The 21298-nt window shown below is 43.6% G+C and overlaps 2 protein-coding genes and 1 long non-coding RNA gene across 6 annotated transcripts in view; 1 reads left to right on the plus strand and 2 right to left on the minus strand.

The window, feature by feature from the left end:
* The window catches only part of LOC107075987 (butyrophilin subfamily 1 member A1-like), a 97307-nt gene extending 94889 nt beyond the window's left edge, over positions 1–2418 (minus strand). For both annotated transcript variants that reach the window (XM_069187900.1, XM_069187901.1), the window contains exons 1-3: positions 2266–2418; positions 1853–1944; positions 1060–1134 (exon numbers count right to left, since the gene is read on the minus strand). In XM_069187900.1, coding sequence (XP_069044001.1) covers positions 1060–1132 — 73 coding nt within the window. In that variant the 5' untranslated portion in view covers positions 1133–1134; positions 1853–1944; positions 2266–2418. The remainder of the gene's footprint in view (positions 1–1059; positions 1135–1852; positions 1945–2265) is intronic.
* LOC138238041 (E3 ubiquitin-protein ligase TRIM39-like) overlaps positions 1–21298 on the plus strand; it is a 373132-nt gene that overhangs the window by 334475 nt on the left and 17359 nt on the right. The window lies entirely within an intron of this gene.
* On the minus strand, positions 8536–14387 carry LOC138238277 (uncharacterized). 3 transcript variants are annotated; one of them, XR_011189340.1, is made up of 4 exons: positions 14207–14387; positions 13850–13966; positions 13314–13388; positions 8536–9992 (listed from the first exon to the last, which is right to left on the minus strand). It is a non-coding gene; the product is annotated as an uncharacterized lncRNA (long non-coding RNA). The 3 variants fall into 3 exon arrangements; XR_011189342.1 differs by lacking the exon at positions 8536–9992 and adding an exon at positions 10940–10980; XR_011189341.1 differs by lacking the exon at positions 8536–9992 and adding an exon at positions 11320–11747.

A 21298-nucleotide genomic window follows, 5' to 3' on the forward strand; every position in this document is an offset into this window, starting at 1 on the left:
GCATTGTCTAGATCTCATCTCATCAGATTACATCAGCATGTAATCCTCCTGTCAATATGATGAAAATTGTTCTTGTGTTTCCATGTGCACTGTCGAGATCTCATCTCTTTAGATATCTCATAACATCAGCATGTAATCCTGACTTCAAATTGGAAAGTAAAGCTTCAGCTCTGGTAGTTATCTTTGGAAATCTAGAACGGGCTGTCAGTCTTATAAGATGTGTTTCAATCATCTCCCACACACCTTCAGCTTTCTATATACTCAGCTCCTGTCATCTCCTTCAGAGTCTGTCATCAAGGTCACTGGTTCTCAGCACCCTGGTCCTCAGACCCTTTTCCTCTCTCTCCCCTCCTGTATAGTCTTCCTCCTGTGTCTGATTATCATGCTTATTTGTCTGGGGGCTTGATAAACCAATTAATCTTCATTCATTCAGATAAACCTTCCTCCTTAATCAAACTGTGACTGATTGTCATGGCCTCTTCTCCTGATGCTACGTCTGGATAAAACAATCAGTCCTCATTCAGATAGACCTGCAGCTGTCTGTGTCATCAATAAGGAAGTTTGTTCTCCCTGCTTGTTATGTAACACCTCCAACTCCATCAGTTTCTCACTGTTCCAGCTCCTCAAATCCCAGGACACTTCAAGATAATCTCCCAGTGATTCTCTTTCCAATAAAGAGAAAGGCTTCCTGGTGTCTTGTTGCTTCTTTCCCTTAGCTTCATGAAGTTTTAACTAAATCTGTATTTAGAACAAATCTCTGGCTGCTCTTGTCACACTGGTACAGCCTCCTCAGTAACAGGTCGGCAACCTGTCACCTCATGACACACCTACAATTCCAGGCCTTACCTCTCACATCACTACTATGATAACTTAAAACTCCCAAATGTTCTTACTGAAGATGACAGAAGTGATGAAACAACAGATTTTAAGAGTTACAATTCTGTGTTATCAACTTCAGAAATCTGATTATTGGAAACTAATGAAATTTTCAGTCATCCGTGTGAAATAAAGGTTCCAGTACGGTAATGCATTAAAACACCAATAACAGTCTCTCTGTACCTGATCGTGAGACACAGGACTGGTGGAGAAACAGCAGAGTCACAAAGACCCACTGTGACTGGTCAGACTCCATCTCTGAAAGAAAGAAACACTCTGAAGGAAAACACACTTATGAGTTTCATTTTATCTTTAAAATAAAGGAAACCTCTGACAGAGATTAAATGTCTCTAAAACATGGAGACAGTAAACTTAACTGAAATACACACTCACCCTGTCTTGTAACTGTGCAATGTTCCCATTAACAGAAGCACTGATCATGCAGACCTTTTCAATGAAATCTATGTCCAGAGCAAAAGTACTTCCTGCAGTGAGAAGTTCCTCTCAGTCTTAGTCCTGACCTGACTGTTCACTCACACACTGCTGTACCTGACTGATCTCACTGTCACTCCAGCACACAGCAGCTTCAGTCCTGACCTGACTGTTCACTCACACACTGCTGTACCTGACTGATCTCACTGTCACTCCAGCACACAGCAGCTTCAGTCCTGATCTGACTGTTCACTCACACACTGCTGGACCTGACTGATCTCACTGTCACTCCAGCACACAGCAGCTTCAGTCCTGACCTGACTGTTCACTCACACACTGCTGGATCTGACTGATCTCACTGTCACCTTTTACAGATGGACAATAACATACCAGATTCACACTCATCTTTTTCTATACATACATTGTCATTGATCTCTGCAGTACTAAACACATCATACTGAATTAAATCTAAAAGGTTCAGAAATATATCATGTTTCTTGTCTTCTTACACAGCTAGACAATAACAAAGCAGATTTACTCTCACCTGTTTTTATATTAACAGTATGTTTACAGTATTAATTACAATCCAGATTCAGAGCGAAGTTTTTTGTCTTTGCAGTGTTCAGAGATGTTGTTCTAAAAGAGAGAGAAACGCCATTCAACTACAGGAAACACAAAGTGAAAGAAAAACCTTCAGCAGGAGCCATGAAATTTACTGTTTGCCTGTTAGATCAAATGCGGCGCAAATCCAGTGAAAACAGTGATATCATGCACTTTCAGATTCACATTAATAATTACAGTGAAAATACAGTGAAAACTGTGATATTATTCACCTTCAGATACACATTAATAGTTAATCTGTCGTTTGAATATCTGTATGGTCTGACTGCTACAGGACAGGCCTCACCCTACAGCACACTGTGCTGTTAACTGGTGTACGAATTACAGGATACTTACAGGCTGGATACTCTGATCATACCAGTCTGAGCTCCACTTTCTATTGTTCATAAAGAAATATGTGATTCTCTGATGCCTTTTTATGATTAGATTTGATAATCAGCTCGCTCTTTCTCACAGTAATGAACTAGTTTCACTTTCACTTCCTGCTGTAACACACAGAGGCAGGAGAGGATTCTGGGAAACTGGGCTGCGGCTTCAGGGTGTGTTGTTGTGATCATGCAGCTCGAGCACAGATCTGTGTTCAAGAATGCAGGAACTCTGGGACTTTTCTGTGAAACAGGTACATCAAGCCGGAGCCCAGCTCCTCTTGTCCACAGGCTGCAGGATGTGGCTCTTCTCTCTCTTAAAGGATGAGGCAGGTTTACAGGCCTGTGGGCTTTGCACGTGAGGGGTGCTTGAGAACAGAAGGGGCTCATAGGTGCTGGACAGGGGGGCTGTGTGCTGGTCCCTTTGCCAGGTTCAATGGTGATGAAGGAACAACCAGCTGCACCAGGGCTGACTGGAGGCGTCAGCACCTGGAGGAGTGGAGCACCGCTGGGTGAGGTAGAGTGTACCTGTCACCATCGTCATCCCTCCTCTAGAGGGCGCTCTGGCCCTTTTGTGTTGAGTTCATTATCACGTTCAGCTGCCCGTCTTGTTTCTTTATTTAAACCTGGTGCTCCAGAAGCTCAGGGCTCTGCATTGGAAGACAGACGCCCGGAGGCCCTCCTACCATCAAGTCACCCTACGTCCGCGGCTTGAGGGCACAGGCTTCCTGACGCCGTCCAGACCAGCTGAGTCCGGGGCTCGGAGCGCCTGGCCTCGTCACTCCATTTTTAATCTCCTTGTTTCATGTCCCTGTTCCTGTTCCTGCTTTTAATCGTCTTGTCTTGGATGGATTCCCTGGTTTTGGATTTTGGACTGCGCCCGGATTTCCTATATTGGACTGTTCCCTGGACGCCTGTGTTCCCCTCTTGTACCTGATCACCATCAGCACCGCGCCCTGTTCGCCATCCCTTCTCTTCCTGACTGTGTTTTCCCCGTAGCCCTTTTCCAGTCACTTCCGGATTATACCGTCTGCACAGGGTCCTAAACTACACATCCTTACAGCACCTGCCCCCCACAGCTGAGAGAGAGGAGTCCTGATGGCACAGGGGGAACCCAAGTGCTCCCTGGGCCTGAACACCAGCAGACTGAGGGGTGTCTCTAAACAGCAAAGCAGCTGCCGTATATAAAGATCTGCTGGGAAAGGTAGTGAAGAGAGCTGTTCTAGGACTGTGACCATGATTTAGGTGTCAAAATTAGAGAAAAGATGAGGAAAGGAATATAAAACCATTTCAAAGTCTAAGCATCTCTTTGAGGTGAAGAGGATCAACCAGATAGAGGAGAGAACCAGACACTGCCTGGATCAGTCTGTCCCTCCGCACTGAGCTCACAGACAAGGAGCACACCATGAGGATGACAGACACTGGAAGAGTTAGAGGACAGTGGCTGAGATTGGAGGATGTTGTCTGTGGCTCAACAATATTCCAGACACTCCACAGTGGGGCTTGAATGGATCTGAAAAAAGACATGTCTAAAATCCTGCATGGAGCTTTCATGAAGCACCTCAGTGATTCTGGGAAACAAACATGGTAGAAGGTGTTAGATTAGACCTGATTGCAACTTCCTTGAGTAAATGCTGAGTGTTTCAGTACATGTGACACAGACCCAGCACAGCAGATCTCCTGTCAGCTCTGTCTCTGCAGGCAAGCAGGGTGGAGACAGCATCATGCTGTGAGGCTGCTCCTCCTCAGCAGAGACTGTAGAGCTCGTTAGGAGTGCAGGTATAATGGACAGAGCAAAGTACAGGCAAATACTGGAGGAAAACATGTTCCAGTCTGCTAATGACTTAAAGCCACAAATCACCTTTCAGCAGGACAATCACCCAAAGTACAAGGTCAAACTACCCTGGAGTGGATGAAGAATAAGGAAGTTAATATCTTTGAGTGTCCCAGTCAAAGTCCTGACTTGAATCCTATTGGAAATCTGTGGAAAGACTTGAAAATAAATGATCTCTCATCAACTTGAGGGAGCTTGAACAAATCTGACAAGAATAATGGACAAAAACTACACCAGACCTTTCCAAAAAGACATTTCTCTCTTTAGTTTTTGACTAATATTTCCTGTATCTTATCTTACATTTGGAAGCCTTCAGTTTGAGCATTTTGGTTTTAAATAAAATGTGAAGTTTGAAAAGTGTGAATATATCAGAGTGTAAATTCACAATATGGTACACAGATGTCTGCAGTAAGACAGTAAGACACTGTTCTGTTCACAATAATAATTAATAATTAATAACTGCTTACACTTATATAGCGCTTTTCTGGACACTCCACTCAAAGCGCTTTACAGGTAATGGGGTCTCCCCTCCACCACCACCAGTGTGCAGCCCCACCTGGATGATGGGACGGCAGCCATAGTGCACCAGAACGCTCACAACACATCAGCTATTAGTGGGGAGGAGAGCAGAGAGTAATGAAGCCAATTCATGGAGAGAGATTATTATTAGGAGGCCATGATTGGTAAGGGCCAATGGGAAACTTGGCCAGGACGCTGGGGTTACACCCCTACTCTTTTCGAGAAACGCCCTGGGATTTTTAATGACCACAGAGAGTCAGGACCTCGGTTTTACGTCTCATCCGAAGGACGGCACCTGTTTACAGTATAGTGTCCCCATCACTATACTGGGGCATTAGGACCCACGTGGACCACAGTGTGAGCAACCCCTGCTGGCCCCACTAACACCTCTTCCAGCAGCAACCTTAGTTTTTCCCAGGAGGTACTGACCAGGCTCACACCTGCTGAGCTTCAGTGGGTTGCCAGTTGTGAGTTGCAGGGTGATATGGCTGCTGGCAAATAACACAAGTCCAGCCTACATTAGCACTAAGAAAACCTGATTCTTCATTATATATCCTGTACAAAGATTCAGAAAAGTCTTTAGGGGTCTACTGTGAGGATTCATGATTCTCCTCAAAGCTGAGCTGTGTGATCACTGGTTCAGTTCTGGATCATTTCCCCTGTGGTGTCACACAGGCTGAGCCCTGTCCAGTGTAGAGTCAGTGGGCTCCCAGGTGTTTTCAGGCATGTGAAGTTTTCTCCTCTCCTCTCTTTGGTGCTGATGCTCTGCTATGGGATAATGCTGTCTGTGACATTTTTATCACTGCAGTCTATCCCAGCACGCAATGAGCACAAGATAGGATACACTCTTGACAGGACACTAATTCATAACACAATTATAACTTCCAGAGGTACTGTATAAAAAGCCTGTACATCTTGTTTCCTGTCTGCAGTATGTCCTCTCTACCTGGCTCACACAGTGTGCAAGAACACATCTGTCCTTTGAGGACTGAGGGACACTCTGACTGTGTTACTGCTGTACACTACACAGTCACAAAGAAGAAAAGAGCACATTGTCACAACTATTGTAAGTAACTACTGAGAAATCTAGATGCAATAGGTAACACATGGCTATATGGCCAGCAGCCATATCACCCTGCAACTCACAACTGGTAACCTACTGGAACTCAGCAGGTGTGAGCCTGGTCAGTACCTGGATGGGAGACCTCCTGGGAAAACTAAGGTTGCTGCTGGAAGAGGTGTTAGTGGGGCCACCAGGAGGCACTCATCCTGTGGTCTGTGTGGGTCATAATGCCCCAGTATAGTGACAGGGACACTGTGCTGTCCTTTGGATGAGACGTAAAACTGAGGTCCTGACTCTCTGTAGTCATTAAAAATCCCAGGATGTTTCACAAAAAGAGTAGGGGTGTTACCCCGGTGTCCTGGCCAAATTTCCCCCTGGCCTTTACCAAACATGGCCTCCTAATAACCCCCCTCTCTGAACTGGCTACATCACTCTCCTCTCCTCCCCACTGATAGCTGATGTGTGATGATGTTCTGGTGCACTATGGCTGCCGTTGCATCATCTAGGTGGGGGGGACACACTGGTGGGGGTGGAGGGGATCCCCATTACCTGTAAAGAGCTTTGAGTGGAGTGTCCAGAAAAGCGCTATATAAGTGTAAGCAATTAGTATTATTATTGTCAACAGTTTCCAGTTCTCAGGAGCTTCAACAAAACAAAGAGATGTTTGCTGAGATTCAGGGGTGATCAAAGCAATAATAAAAATAAAGTTTACCTTGGTTAATTAAGTTCTAGGTAAATGATTTAGTGCCTGTTACGTCCCAGTGTGTGATCTGTGTGTTTTTTTATGTTCTACACTGCTGACCCTTGATTGTTCTCCCTCCCTCATTGGCCCACTATTACACCACTGTTCTGTATGACAATTAGCTTCTCAGCCATTCAGAGTGCATTTTATTCACTATATAACATGGAGGCTTTCTGAAGGAAGAGGTCTTTTGTTTGACTTCGGTCCTGTTTGGTTTTGGTTATTGCTTCGGGTTTGTTGGTTTGTTGGTTTGTTGGTTTGTTGGTTTGTTGGTTTGTTGGTTTGTTGGTTTGTTGGTTTGTTGGTTTGTTGGTTTGTTGGTTTGTTGGTTTGTTGGTTGTGTTTGTACAGCTTCGGTTTTGTTGGTTTCTTTGTACTTTTGTTTGTTTGTGTGTTTATCCTTGTTTTGCCATTACCTTGCCCTGACGTGTTACATGTTCAACCTTTGTGTTCTTTTGTACCCTGTTCCTGTTGATTACTCTCGTTTTCCCTGATTTGTATTCCTAGTTCACTTGTTTTGTGTGAACTTTTGTATATAAGGTTAGTTTAGGTTGTTGGGTACATTCTACACACTTAGTTGTTTTTGTATTAGTAACACTAGTTTAGTACGATGAGTGCCGTTTGTCTTGTAAGGTTTTGGGTAGTCAGGGGAGGTTAGCTAGGGTGTTGAAGACGCTGGAGACCGTGTGTTTCGGGTTTTCTTTTGCAGTCAGGTCAGCTTTCCCTCACTTTCCTAGCCAGCTTCATTTTGTTTATTTTCTTTTCCTTTGGCACCGCTTCCTTACCCCTGTGTGTTATTGTGTCTTACCAGTCACTTATTCAAATTAAAATCATCACTTTTGCACTCACCTTTGTTGTCACGCTTCCTAGTCCCTCACCAGAACCCACCCGTTTCCAAAAGAATTATCCTAAGTGTTACAGCCCTTTACCCCTAGACACTTGGGGTTGTAACAGTGCCTATCAAGAGTTCAGGAACAGGGTATAAAAACAAGCAGAAGAGAGGAAGACAAGAGGGGGCAGGAGCACAGCAAGGCAGAAGATCACCAGGAAAGAACAGGCCGGATTCAGTATTTGAATCTTATTAAGAGAGCTTGCTATCCTGAGGTTTTTATGGAGCTCTGATTTCCTGTGTAAATCCTTTGGTTAAAAGAGGCCTCTCCTGGCTAGTGTTAGTGTTAGTGTGAAGAGGGAGATTTGTTCCCTTTCTGACACAGCTTGACAGTTCTCTTCACTTCGATCTTTCTCCTCAGCTTCAAATTCACAAACCAGCAGATCAGGAGAAAGAAAAGACTGGTAAAACATTTTAACAAATTGTCAACCTTAAATTGCTTAAGCTTCCTTAAGAAACATAGTTGCTGTTGTCCTTTTTTGAAATTTTAACTTGCAGTTCAGCCCTTCCACTGATTCTCCCCTGATGCAGGTTCGAGTGGGGTTTGAGGGATCTTCCTGAAAGCGATTGAAAGCTCCTCCCACTGAACTGTGACCAGCCAATCGTTCTGCTCTGAACTGGCTGAATACATCTGTCACTCATGTGTCTTCTGCTCTCTGATTAGCCTGCCAGTCTGTCAATCACCAGGACTCCCTGTTACATAATTGTAGTTGTAGATTATTGTGTCTTCCACTTTATCAAATGACTCTCTCTGAAAATCAACTCTCATACTCAACTGCTCTAGAAAACTTTTGTTTCTCAACAGGTGAATCTACCTTTTACCACACAGTACAAAACCTCCAAGCACACAATTAACAGGAAAGTGTGGAGTGAAACTGGTACCATGTGTTACTGACAAGAGCCCAGCCCAGCTCCCTGAGAGAGGAAACAGCACTCAAGAGCAACACTGAAGCTCAGAGTGAAGATCCTCAGTTCAACACTATCAACAGAAATCTATTAATGTTAAGTATATCTGATATTCCTTTACAAAAAAGATTTTCCATCAAACAGGGCCGTTTCTGTGCTGTGTAAGTGTCTGAAACCATTGTGGAGGGGTTCAAATAGGTTATTTGCAATGAGACGGTTATTTAAATAAATAGCAACAACATGTTCTATCAAGAACTTTTGACATTAAAAGAGGGTTTCAGCCTAATGAACTGATAAGATCACTTTATTAGCCGTATACAATTTCTTGCATTAGGAATATGTCTTTTCACAGACCCCAGCTTACACATTAAGTTTATATACTTTGTGAAAAATGATAATGTTTTAACCTTTTCTACAAATACGCTCGTTATCAGAGTAAACAAAAGTATACTTTTAGAATTTGATTAATAGGTAATATGGAATCTCGTATGTAGAGAAATTAATAACGGTGTAACTATACTCATGTACTGTAACACAAACAGTAGTATAAGACTTTCTGTTTTCTTTTAACAAATAAACATTTCTTTGAAAAACTAAAATAGCAAATATTATGGGCACTATATTGACATTTTTTATATTTCTAAGTACATAAGTACTTCCATGGGTGTAGCAATAGTCCAAGACCGGGTGATCCATCCTGACAGACGAACAGAGTTACAAGCCGGAGCGGGATCTGGCGGAGGGTCGGGGGAATAAAAGGGGGTCACGGGGCCAGACGCTCCCTCATCCCGGACCCAGAAGATCAGGACACCGTGATGAAGCCTGTGCCGCTGAGTCGCTCCTGGGCTTCCGGGTGTCCATCTTCCACAGCTGAGCCCAGACTGGCAGGAACGCCTGGCTTGTACAGCAGGGGGGGCAGGAACCGGAGGCAGGTGCAGGAGATCAACACTAAACTAGGAAGGGCTGGAGCATCCTTAAGAGGAGGGGCTTACGAGCGTGACAGGGGCTCAACAAGTAAAAGTGAATTTATTCTTTTTGGGAAAACATGAAAATTGTTCTGATCCGAGTTTCAGAGTGAACACAATTCAAGAGAAGGTTTTGGTTTTTCACTTAAAACTTCCACAATTACTGTTAGAAAGTCTCACTAAGGTCTGAGATGTTTGTCATGTGATTTGTCTCTGCTGGGGCTCAGAGTCAGACAGGTTTCTTATTAATGTCAACTTTATCAGTCTGTGTTTGAAGTGCTCCTCAGTTAAGGTTATTATTACGATTACATGTAGTATCAATCAGTGGTATTCAATACACCCACATTATCATAAAAATGTTTTATAGAATTGCTATTATGCAGCACAATAATTATTTTGTGGGAAACGATTAGTTACATTTTAAACACTCACCTCTAACAGACAGGTCAATAACAGTGTCATCTTCCCAGAAATCAGACAGCACCATACATCTGTACTGTCCATGATCAGAGCGGGTGATGTTTCTCAGTGCTAAAGACACATTGCCTCTGGAGAGCTCCTTGGAGAAAAGCTCCACCCTTCCCCTGTAGGCTGGGTCCTGTCTGTCAGAGTTATACCTGCGGTTCTGGTACAGACACACAGGGGCTGTATAATCTCCTCTAAACCACCTGATCTCCAGGTCCTCTGCACTCTCTCTGGATGAGAGGTAACAGGGCAGGACAGCGTCTTCACCAGGGGACACAACTACAGGAGCAGCTGGACCAACAGCCTGAAACACCTCTGGAAGAGAAAGAGCACACAGTCTGCATGAGCCTCCCCCTCTACACAGCTGCTCACAGTGTGAGCTGGTCCAGCACTGTGTCAGGAGCAGCCCCACACTGACCCCAGGAATGTCACTGGTGAGGATTTAGTGATGTTTTAGTTTTAACCCACTTGGATTGATTGGAAACCCTCCTGTTGTACTTTCTCATTTTTAAGCAAACATACCAGCCTGAGTTAGTTCCTTTAAGGAATGTCAATAAGTTAATATTTAGGGATGTTATTGTTTCATTGGTAAAGGTTTAAGTGTTTGTCTTTGTTTAAAAGTGTATATAAAGTGTACACTGGAGGTTGTGGGGGTCAGATATGAATACTGAATTCTTGTCAGTCAAATATATTAAGTGGTCATGTTAAGAACATTAATATTGTTAGTTGTAAGTGGAAATAAGTATAATTATCATATTAAACAGTACAGTACATGTTATGGTATATTTCAATCCTTAAGCTCTGTGAAGTTGCCCCCCTCCCCACAAACAACACAAACATTGAAACCCCCCACATTCATTAGTGCTGCGTTTGTACTGGTTTGTGGTGTTGAAGCAGCATGTGTTCATGCTCAAGATATTGTATAGCGCCTTGTTTTTTCATGAGTGTGACATCACTCAGCCCCCCTACAACAGGGCAGGAGAAGCAAACCAGCCTCATCTGTTAGTGCTCTGTTTGTGCTAGGTTGTGCCGTTGAAAGTAGCTTCCGGGCTGCTTTCGTTCCCGAGATACAGAGTCTTATTTTTCAAGTCACATGACTGCCTAGACAACGCCTGCTGTTTGCTTTCTCAGTCAGTCCTGAGGCAGGGGGACGTGAAATGACATCTGTCTGCAGTATCTTAAGAGCTGCCATTTGAGCCTTTAAGAGGGAACTGTAGCAAACAATTGCATTTTCTGAAAAAAATGTAAGTAGCATGTCATGATACCTCATAGCTGGGTCATCTAAGGAGCTTCTCACTGTATCCTTTTTACATACATATGGATACACAAATAAATACATCTTTCTGTCAGCTGAGTTTTTAAAGCCGGGCCTTTCCCCATGGCCCTGGTGCTTCTGAAGTGTTTTTCTGGAAGGCTCCTCTGTCCTGTCCCTGGGGCAGGAGGTTCTTCCCTGACCTGAGGATTGTCTGACTGATTATCTTCACAGTAAAGAGGCTTTGTGTCTGTGCAGCTCTTCTTCATTTGAGAGGAGGGTGAGAAGGAACTTTTTCACACCTTTGGAGGTGAAAATGTGTTCTCTGGGCTATTATGTGAGTTTTATCTGAAGCTCCTGTATTCAATGTGACATCAAAGACAAAGGTTCTTCCCTGACTAATTAGCATTCCTGCACAGCAAAGGGGCTTCATAACAGTGTCTGTGCAGCTCTTCTTCATTTGAGAGGAGGGTTAGACTTAGATGGAACTTCACCTGTGGTGCTGGGTACATTAAAACCCATCCTTCATACATGGATCGTACAACCAAATCACACACAATTTAAAAAGTCAACAGGCAAGTGTGTTATATATTATATAAATATTGACATTACCCAATAGGCTTATAAAAGAGGTGAATTCATTATAAAGACGCTGGTGAATAAGAGGAAGGAGGTGATGAGATATGTCCATAAATCTTAACATCTCCTTTTTCATGGTGAAGAAGGAGACAGAGGGAAACCCTTAGACTTCAGTGGACTAATGGATGCAGGTATGAAGCTGGACAGACAGGCTTAGTCTTCACAGGCAGGGACATGTCCTGATACAGGTGGGAAAAGGACATACAGAGGGGGTGATAGGACCCAGGACAATGTGATTGCAGAATTTATACACTGACCAGAAATACACGCATACAAATACAAAAACTACAAAAAAACACACTTTGAAATCCTACAAGATGTGTGTTATACAATAATACAGGTCTTTAAGAGTACGCTGTCTAGAGCTCACTATTCTACCACTGAGAGACACCACTGAGAGACACAACCAGCTCTGGTTGGAGATGCTAAGAAACCCAAACCAGGATGCTGAATGTAAGGACCAATTCTATAAAACATCTATAAATGGTTTGCAGTGAGTGTTCTTGTACTGTTATTGATGATCATGCCTTTAGGGCTGTGAGTGTTCTTGTGCTGCTATTGATGATCATGGCTTTAGGACTGTGAGTGTTCTTGTATCGATGATTAGGCCATTTCTTTTGTTTTATTAACATTCAAGTGAAGGAAATGATCTTGGTACCACAGGCCTAAGCTGTCAAGTGTAGAGTGGAGCTTAGCCTCTTGAATAGACGTGTCTACAATCACTCTTTGCTATATAAAGGCACAACAAGGTTGCCCCAAGGCACTGTGTCATCAGAGCCCATGAGTAAACATATGTCTGGTCTGGGCTCCTCCAGTCACCTGTCTACAATGTGAGAAGAGCAGGAGGAATGGCTGAGCCTTGAGCAGAGCCAGTGGAGATCAATGTCATTGTGCTGCCCTGCTGGTTGAATCTGACACATTGAGGTCTGTCTATTAGGAAAGAAATAATCCAGAAAATAAGCTGTGGTTTAACTCTCATGTTAACAGGTTTCAGACACGTTTTACCATCATGTGGGGTAAAAAACTGAATGACTCTGGTAACACTGAACAGGAATGTTTATTCAGACAGACACTCTGTGCTTATTGAACAGTGATGTGTAAATCAACCATCTGTGTTTGGGGTACGTGTGTGTTTAGGTCTCACCAACAAACAAGTCTTCATGTCTCCACCACTTAGGAAACTGAGGAGGATTGCTTCCCTGTGACTCATTAAAAGTCATAAAGACTATTTATACTGCTGCTGGCTATTGTGAGGATTACCTGTGGACTGTCATCTGTGTGAGCTGAGAGCTTGAAGGGGACAGTGTGGATATTTGAGGCACATGGGAGAGTGTTTTGGCTCTCCGATCACATGAACAACTGGAGCTAAACTTGCAGACAATCCTGGACATTATCATGAACACAGGGGTTTGAAGAAGGAAACAAGGACATGAGGATGAAGGGGAGGAGTGTGGCAGAGACTGAAGGGGTTAAATAGGAAGGTACACCCTCCTCTCCCCTCCGCTACTCTCACAGCTGTCTGATCCCTAAGGAACACCCTTGACCAGCTCCATGTCCATGAGGAATTCCAGTGGGCACACAGGAGGAGAGCCTTACTGAGACATGGTTAGTGAAATTCTCTAAGGAGTGAGGAAAGGTATTTAAAAATAAGCTCCTGTCTGCTTGACCAGGACACAGAAAACAGCCTCTGTTACAGTCATATAAAAACATGGCTAATGAAATGAGAGAGTCTCTCTTCACTGTACCTGATACTGAAGCAGAGGACTGGAGGAGAAGCAACAGAGTCACAGAGAGCCACGCTGAACTGTCAGACTTCATACCTGCAATACAGAAACACTGAGATTAGTCAGACAGCAGACCTGGAATAATGAAAGACTCTGAGTGGGCAGTCTTAATCTCTCAAATGAAGAAACACACTGATCAGTCACAATTCATCTCTACAACAGAGAAGAGAAAACACTGTGATTAATAAGAATTCATCTTGGAAATACAGAAACATTCAGGTTGGTCACACTTCAACTCAGAAGTATAGAAATACTCAGACTGGGTCAGGGATAATCACTAAAATATAAAAACATCTTGTCTGATATGAACCGTTTGAAATAGAAAAAAGTCAGATATTTCAAATAAAACCCCTCTAATGTCATTTCACCTTTTAAAAAAATCTCTGATAGATCAATGCTCATCTCTGTGAAGATTTCACAGAAACAGACACTTAGAGAATTATCCAGCTGTAGTGTGGTAGTGAGGGGAATCTCACTTTCAGCAGATTAACACTCACCTGGTTTTATACTGACGGGATGTTTACAGTGTGAACTACAGTCCGGACTGATGAGAAAAGTTTTTTATCTTTCCAGTGTTCAGAGATGTTGTCCAGAGAGACAGAAGCACTATTCAACTACAGGAAACACAAAGTGAAAGAAAAACTTTCAAGTGGAGCCGTGGAATGTATTGTTTGCCTGTTATCCATGCAAATACAGTGAAAATACAGCACAAACTGTGATATTTTACACCTACAGATATACATTAATAATTCATCAGTCGTGTGAATATCTGAACTGTCTGACTGCGACAGGACAGCACCTAATCCTACAGCACACTGTGCTGTTAACTGGTATGAAAATCACAGGATACTTACAGGCTGGATACTCTGAAAATTGTGGTCTGAGCTCCAGTTTCTATTGTTCAGGAAGAAATATATAATTGTCTGAGGCCTCTTTATAATTAGATTTGAAAAGTGACCTTCACTTCGGAGACTCTCTTTATTGCAGTAATGGATTATTTTTGCTTTCAATTTTCACTTTCTGCTGTAGCGTAGAGAGGCAGGAGGATTCTGGGAAACTGGGCAGTGGCTTCAGGCTGTGTTGTTGTGATCATGCAGCTCGAGCACAGATCAGTGTTCAAGAGTACAGGAGCTCTGGGACTTTTCTGCTAAACAGGTATATCAAGCTGGAGCCCAGCTCCTCTTGTCTATTGAGTGTGTTCACAAGTACAGGCACTACGCAAGGCTGAGCTGTGTGATCACAGGTTCAAGTCTGGATCATTTCCCCTGTGGTGGCACACAGGCTGAGCCCTGTCCAGTGTAGAGTCAGTGGGCTCTCAGCCAGACTCCCAGATGTTTTCAGTCTCACCTCTCCTGTCTCTGGGGCTGTGCTGACTGTGACACCATTGGCTCCAGTGTGGGAGTGTTGGAGGAGTCTGCCTACTCTTCCTCATTACCCTTGTCAGCAGTTACACAGATCATGAAGCCAAGAAACCAGCCATCTATTTCCCACCAGCTATTTATTGATATAAATTAGATTGAATATATTGAAAATTCAGTGTCTTTCAATATAATGAAAATACAGTATATATTTAAATCAACTCATAATTCCTTAAGTTATACTTGAATTATAATGAAAAATATATTTCCAATAATATATTGTAACAAGCATATTTCCTATTATTCCAAAAATACACTTACATTAGTTATACCAGTTTATTACATATTCAGTGTTCTGTGTTGTCTCCCAGGTGTGTTTCATTCACTTCCATGTCTTTCTAAATGTGTTTTTCCAGACCAGGAGAAAGAGTCTATGAATAAAGCTGAGCAAGACTGAGTCCCCATTGGGACTGAAAGGAGGACTAGACAGTCAAAGTTTTCACGCATGATTCTGGCTCAGAAGATTAACAATGAGCTATTTTCCAGAGCTGAAAAGGTAAAACTTTTTTAGAAACACAGCACATAAGATGGAGCTCAGTAGCAGTGATTCACCCATAACTGAGCTCTTTTTAATTTTACTTATTTAAATGACACATCCAATGTTATTATAGTAACCAGAAAAAGAAACTTGTTGAAGAAGTTAAGAGAGAAAAAACCACATGGAATTTCAATTAAAAGAGAGACCGAAGCAAATCAGGGGACAGGAGAGTATGTGGGAAGGAGAATCAATTAGTGGCCTCCTTCATTTCTCACAGAGTGAAGTGTAATAAGTACATCGGTTCATTAGGCTGAAACCCTCTTTTAATTTTAAAAGTTCTTGATAGAACATGTTGTTGTTATTTAATTAAATAATCATCTCATTGCAAATAACCTATTTGAACCATAATGGCTTCAGACACTTAGACAGCACAGAAACTGCCATCAAAGTCACTAGTGATCTTTAACAGCTTCTGATTCTGGTTCTCTTTCTGTCCTCATCCTTCTTGATCTCAGGGCTGCTTTTGACACTGTCAGCCATGATATCTTACTTGATTGTCTTGAGACAGTGTTTGGAGTTTCTGACACTGTTCTTGTTGATAATGTTGAACTGCAGACCTTCATCCTGAGCTTCAGTGTTACTCTTGGTCTACTGTTCATACTCAGGTGTGGTGTACATGCCAGACTATTAAATCATCTGTCCTCTCTCTCAACTAAGGCCAAACCAGGCCTGGCAGCCTGCTCTTATAGGACCTCCCACAGCTGTGTCTCATCAGAGCACAGAGGTAAATATCCAACCTGCCCTTATAGGACCTCCCACAGCTGTGTCTCATCAGAGCACAGAGGTAAATATCCAACCTGCTCTTATAGGACCTCCCAAACCTGTGTATCATCAGAGTGTAGACTGCCCTCAGCTCTGACTCACTTCACACTGACTGGTTTTAATTACCATTCAGTCCACACAAAGTCTCAGGATGTACTTTATTTATTTGGTTGTTCCTGTGAGGTGTCTTTAATTCTGTTCTGTTGTAATCTTTCAGTCATTATTGTCCTCCTAAAATAAGGATCTTGTTGCTGTCATAGTGTTATAATGAGGAAGGTGCAGGAACTGTCTGAGGAAGTCTGCTCACTGTACAATCTCAGCTCCACCCCTTCTGCAACGTGGTTATTGTGGTCTTTGAGACCTGGAACTGAGAGCAGCACTGAGCCCTGAGAGGAGAGATTGAACACGTCAGCAGCTGACAGGCAGAAGTCATGAAGACAGCCTGCTGCTCTCTGCTCACTGTGAGGACTGACTGAGGGTCTGTGTCACTTTAAGAGCAAATCTTCTGGGTTACAACTTCACAACTAGAAAAGTGTTTGTTAATCTGACAGTTCGAAATGTTTAAATTAAACAGTAGGTCACACATGTAATGTTTTTCAAATTAAAAAAATATTTGAGTAAATTATTAAGTAGTACACTTTTGTTTTGCCATTAACATATTATTAGAAATATAAATTACAAATTTACAATTGTCAGGTGTTTGATGGAAAATAAAGTTTTTTGTAAAGCAATATCAGATATATTTAACATTAATTTATTTTTGTTGATAGTTTTGAACTGAGGATCTTCACTCACAGTGTTGCTCTTGAGTGCTGTTTCCTCTCTCAGGAAGCTGGGCTGGGCTCTTGTCAGTAACACATGGTACCAGTTTCACTCCACACTTTCCTGTCGGTGGTGTGCTTGGAGGTTTTGTACTGTGTGCTAAAAAGTAGATTCACCTGTTTAGAAACCAAAGTTTTCTAGAGCAGTTGAGTACGAGAGTTGATTTTCAGAGAGAGTCATTTTGCTAAAGTGGAAGACACAATAATCTACAACTTCAATTATGTGACTGGGAGTCCTGGTGATTGACAGACTGGCAGGCTAATCAGAGAGCAGAAGACACATGAGTGACAGATGTATTCAGCCAGTTCAGAGCAGAATGATTGGCTGGTCAAGGTTCAGTGGGAGGGGCCACTGAGGTGCCTGACACTGATCAGAGTGAAAGCAGACAGAGGGGTGAATCAGGGGAACTTGACTTCTATCATTTTGAATTGACACTCCAGGAGTATCAGACGAGCTGGTAGGGGACAATATTACCTGGATTAATTCGCTGTTTATTATACTGCACACACTTTTATAAACCTTGAAAAATAGTTCTCACTGACCACAGAGAAAACTATTTAAGCAATTATTTTCTGTTGTGATGTTGAAAGTAAACCCCATTCATTCAACAGCTGCCTCTAGATCATGCAAACTAAGTTCTAGAGGTCAGAAGAGGACAGGAGGGACAGAGGGAGGTAGTGCAGTGACAGAAGAAGAAATCGGAGAAAGGTAGACGCTCCTACCATTCCAGTCACAGCTTAGGAAGATGGACGCCCGGAAGCCCGCCTACCCGCGAGTCCAGGGCTCGACGGCGTCCTGACCATCTGGGTCCAGGGCTGGGAGCGCCCGGCCCCGTTACCCTTTTAATTCCCTGACCCTTCCCCGGATTCCGCTCCGGCTTTTAACTTTTGTCTCGTCAGTCATGGATGGATCACCCGGCTCTGGACCTTTTGCTCACCCTGGCTTTCCCTACGGACTCCCTCTGGATTGTCGTATGGACCACCCCCCCCCCCCCCCCGAGCACCAGCGCACCGTCAACACACCCCCTGTTCGTCTACCAGCCCCGTTCCTAGTCTTCTCTGTTTGTTTCACTCCCTTCCGGATACGATGATCTATCATCTATTCTATTCCGGATTCTATCATCTGCATCATGACAGAATATGACAGGATATATCTGAGCAGTGGGTATAGTTAGAGGGCCATGAGCTCTTTGTACTCTGGCATGACTTTGGTGAGTAGTAATTCAGGCAAACTTGGTTAAACAAATATTTATTAACAATGGCAATACACACAATGTAAACGTACAATTTACTGATCAAGGTGTTTCAGAGGCCCATATCCTAAACATTCAGAGGAAAACAGACGGCTACCATGTATTTAACACCTACAAAGGCCAAAAGAAGAGAAAGCTGCCTTCTGAGCTAAACAAAACACAACATGTGGTAAAATCTCTCTGCAGACCCAGCTCCAGCAAAACGAATGGGAACAAATCTCTCTTCTACACTAACACTAACACTAGCCAGGAGAGGCCTCTTTTAACCAAAGGATTTACACAGGAAATCAGAGCTCCATAAAAACCTCAGGATAGCAAGCTCTCTTAATAGGATTCAAATACTGAACTCCGGCCTGTTCTTTCCTGGTGATCTTCTGCCTTGCTGTGCTCCTGCCCCTCTTGTCTTCCTCTCTTCTGCTGTCTGTACCTGCTTGTTTTTATACCCTGTTCCTGAACTCTTGATAGGCACTAAATCATTAACCCAGAACTTAATTAACCAGGGTAAACTATATTATTGCTTTGATCACCCCTGAATCTTAGCAAACATCTCTTTGCTTTGAAGCTCCTGAGGACTGGAAATCTTGGCAATAATACTACTACTAATAATAATAATTGCTTACACTTATATAGCACTTTTCTGGACATGCCACTCAAGTGTAGGATAAGATACAGGAAATATTAATCGAAAACTAAAGAGAGAAATGTCTTTTTGGAAAGGTCTGGTGTAATTTTTGTCCATTATTCTTGTCAGATTTGTTCAAGCTCCCTCAAGTTGATTAGAGAGAATTTATTTTCAAGTCTTTCCACAGATTCCCAATAGGATTCAAGTCAGCACTTTGACTGGGACATTCAAAGATATTAACTTCCTTATTCTTCATCCACTCCAGGGTAGTTTGACCTTGTACTTTGGGTGATTGTCCTGCTGAAAGGTGATTTGTGGTCTTTAGTGGACTGGAACATGTTTTCCTCCTGTATTTGCCTGTACTTTGCTCCGTCCATTATACCTGCAATCCTAACGAGCTCTACAGTCTCTGCTGAGAAGCAGCCCCACAGCATGATGCTGTCTCCACCCTGCTTGCCTGCAGAGACAGAGCTGACAGGAGATCTGCTGTGCTGGGTCTGTGTCAGACGTACTGTAACACTCAGCATTTACACAAGGAAGTTGCAATCAGGTCTAATCTAACAACACCTTCTACCATGTTTGTTTCCCAGAATGACTGAGGTGCTTCATGAAATCTCCATGCAGGATTTTAGACATGTCCTTTTTAAAATCCATTCAAGCCCCACTGTGGAGTGCTGGAATATTGTTGAGCCACAGATAACATCCTCCAATCTCAGCCACTGTCCTCTAACTCAGCCAGTGTCTGTCGTCCTCACGGTGTGCTCCTTGTCTGTGAGCTCAGTGTGGAGCGACAGTCTGATCCAGGCAGTGACTGGTTCTCTTCTCTATCTGATTGATCCACTTCACCTCAAAGAGATGCTTAGACTTTGAAACAGTTTTTTTTATTCCTTTCCTGATCTTTTCTCCAATTTTGACACCTAAATTATGCTCACAGTCCTCAGACAGCTCTCTTCACTACCTTTCCCAGCAGATCTTTATATACGGCAGCTGCTTTGCTGTTTAGAGACACCCCTCAGTCTGCTGGTGTTCAGGCCCAGGGAGCACTTGGGTTCCCCCTGTGCCATCAGGACTCCTCTCTCTCAGCTGTGGGGGGCAGGTACTGTAAGGATGTGTAGTTTAGGACCCTGTGCAGACGGTATGATCAGGAAGTGACTGGAAAAGGGCTACGGGGAAAACACAGTCAGGAACAGAAGGGATGGCAAACGGGGGGCGGTGCTGATGGTGATCAGGTGCAAGAGGGCAACACAGGCGTCCAGGGAACAGTCCAATGTAGGAAATCCGGGCGCAGTCCAAAATCCAAAACCAGGGAATCCATCCAAGACAAGATGATTAAAAGCAGGAACAGGAACAGGGACATGAAACAAGGAGATTAAAAATGGAGTGATGAGGCCAGGGGCTCTGAGCCCTGGACTCAGCTGGTCTGGACGGCGTCAGGAAGCCTGTGCCCTCAAGCCGCGGACGTAGGGTGACTTGATGGTAGGTGGGCCCTCGGGCATCAGTCCTCCAATCCAGAGCCCTGAGCTTCTGGAGCACCAGGTTTAAATAAAGAAACAAGACGCCAGCTGAATGTGATAATGAACTCAACACAAAAGGGTCTGAGTGCCCTCTAGAGGAGGGATGACGATGGTGACAGGTACACTCTACCTCACCCAGAGACGCTCCACTCCTCCAGGTGCTGACGCCTCCAGTCAGCCCTGGTGCAGCTGGTTGTTCCTTCATCACCATTGAACCTGGCAAAGGAACCAGCACACAGCCCCCCTGTCAAGCACCTGTGAGCCCCTTCTGTTCTCAAGCATCCCTCACTTGCAGAGCCCACAGGCCTGTAAACCTGCCTCATCATCACTAGAGACAAGACCTCTCTACTGGAGTTCTCACACACTCTCCTTCCAGACTGGACTCTGGACAAATCCCTTTTCTCCCAGGAGGTCTTACTTAGTCAGGAGGAGGATAATTCTACACACCTCCTATCCTGACAGCTCCTTTCCCTCACTCAGGATCTCACTGCCTCACAGGCAGGCAATCAGGAGCTGAACTTCTCCTTTAAGAGAGAGAAGAGCCACATCTTGCAGCCTGTGGACAAGAGGAGCTGGGTTTCAGCTTGATATACTTGTTTCACAGGAAAGTCCCAGACCTCCTGCACTCTTGAACACTGATTTGTGCTCGAGCTGCATGATCACAACAACACAGCCTGAAGCCACTGCCCAATTTCCCAGAATCCTCCTGCCGCTCTGTAAGTGAAAGTGAAAATAGTCCTTTACTGCGATAAAGACGGTGTCAGAAGTAAAGTGAGCAGGTCGCTTTTCAAATCTAATCAGAAAAAGGCCTCAGACAATCACTTCTTTCTGAACAATAGAAAGTGGAGCTCAGACCGCTATGATCAGAGTATCCAGCCTGTAAGTATCCTGTCATTCTCACATCAATTAACAGCACAGTGTACTGTAGGGTGAGGCCTGTCCTGTAGCAGTCAGACCATACAGATATTCACACGAGTGATTAATTATTAATGTGTATCTGAAGGTGTATAATATCACA

This window comes from Lepisosteus oculatus, chromosome 4 (assembly GCF_040954835.1).
Source record: "Lepisosteus oculatus isolate fLepOcu1 chromosome 4, fLepOcu1.hap2, whole genome shotgun sequence".
Taxonomy (NCBI): Eukaryota; Metazoa; Chordata; class Actinopteri; order Semionotiformes; family Lepisosteidae; genus Lepisosteus; species Lepisosteus oculatus.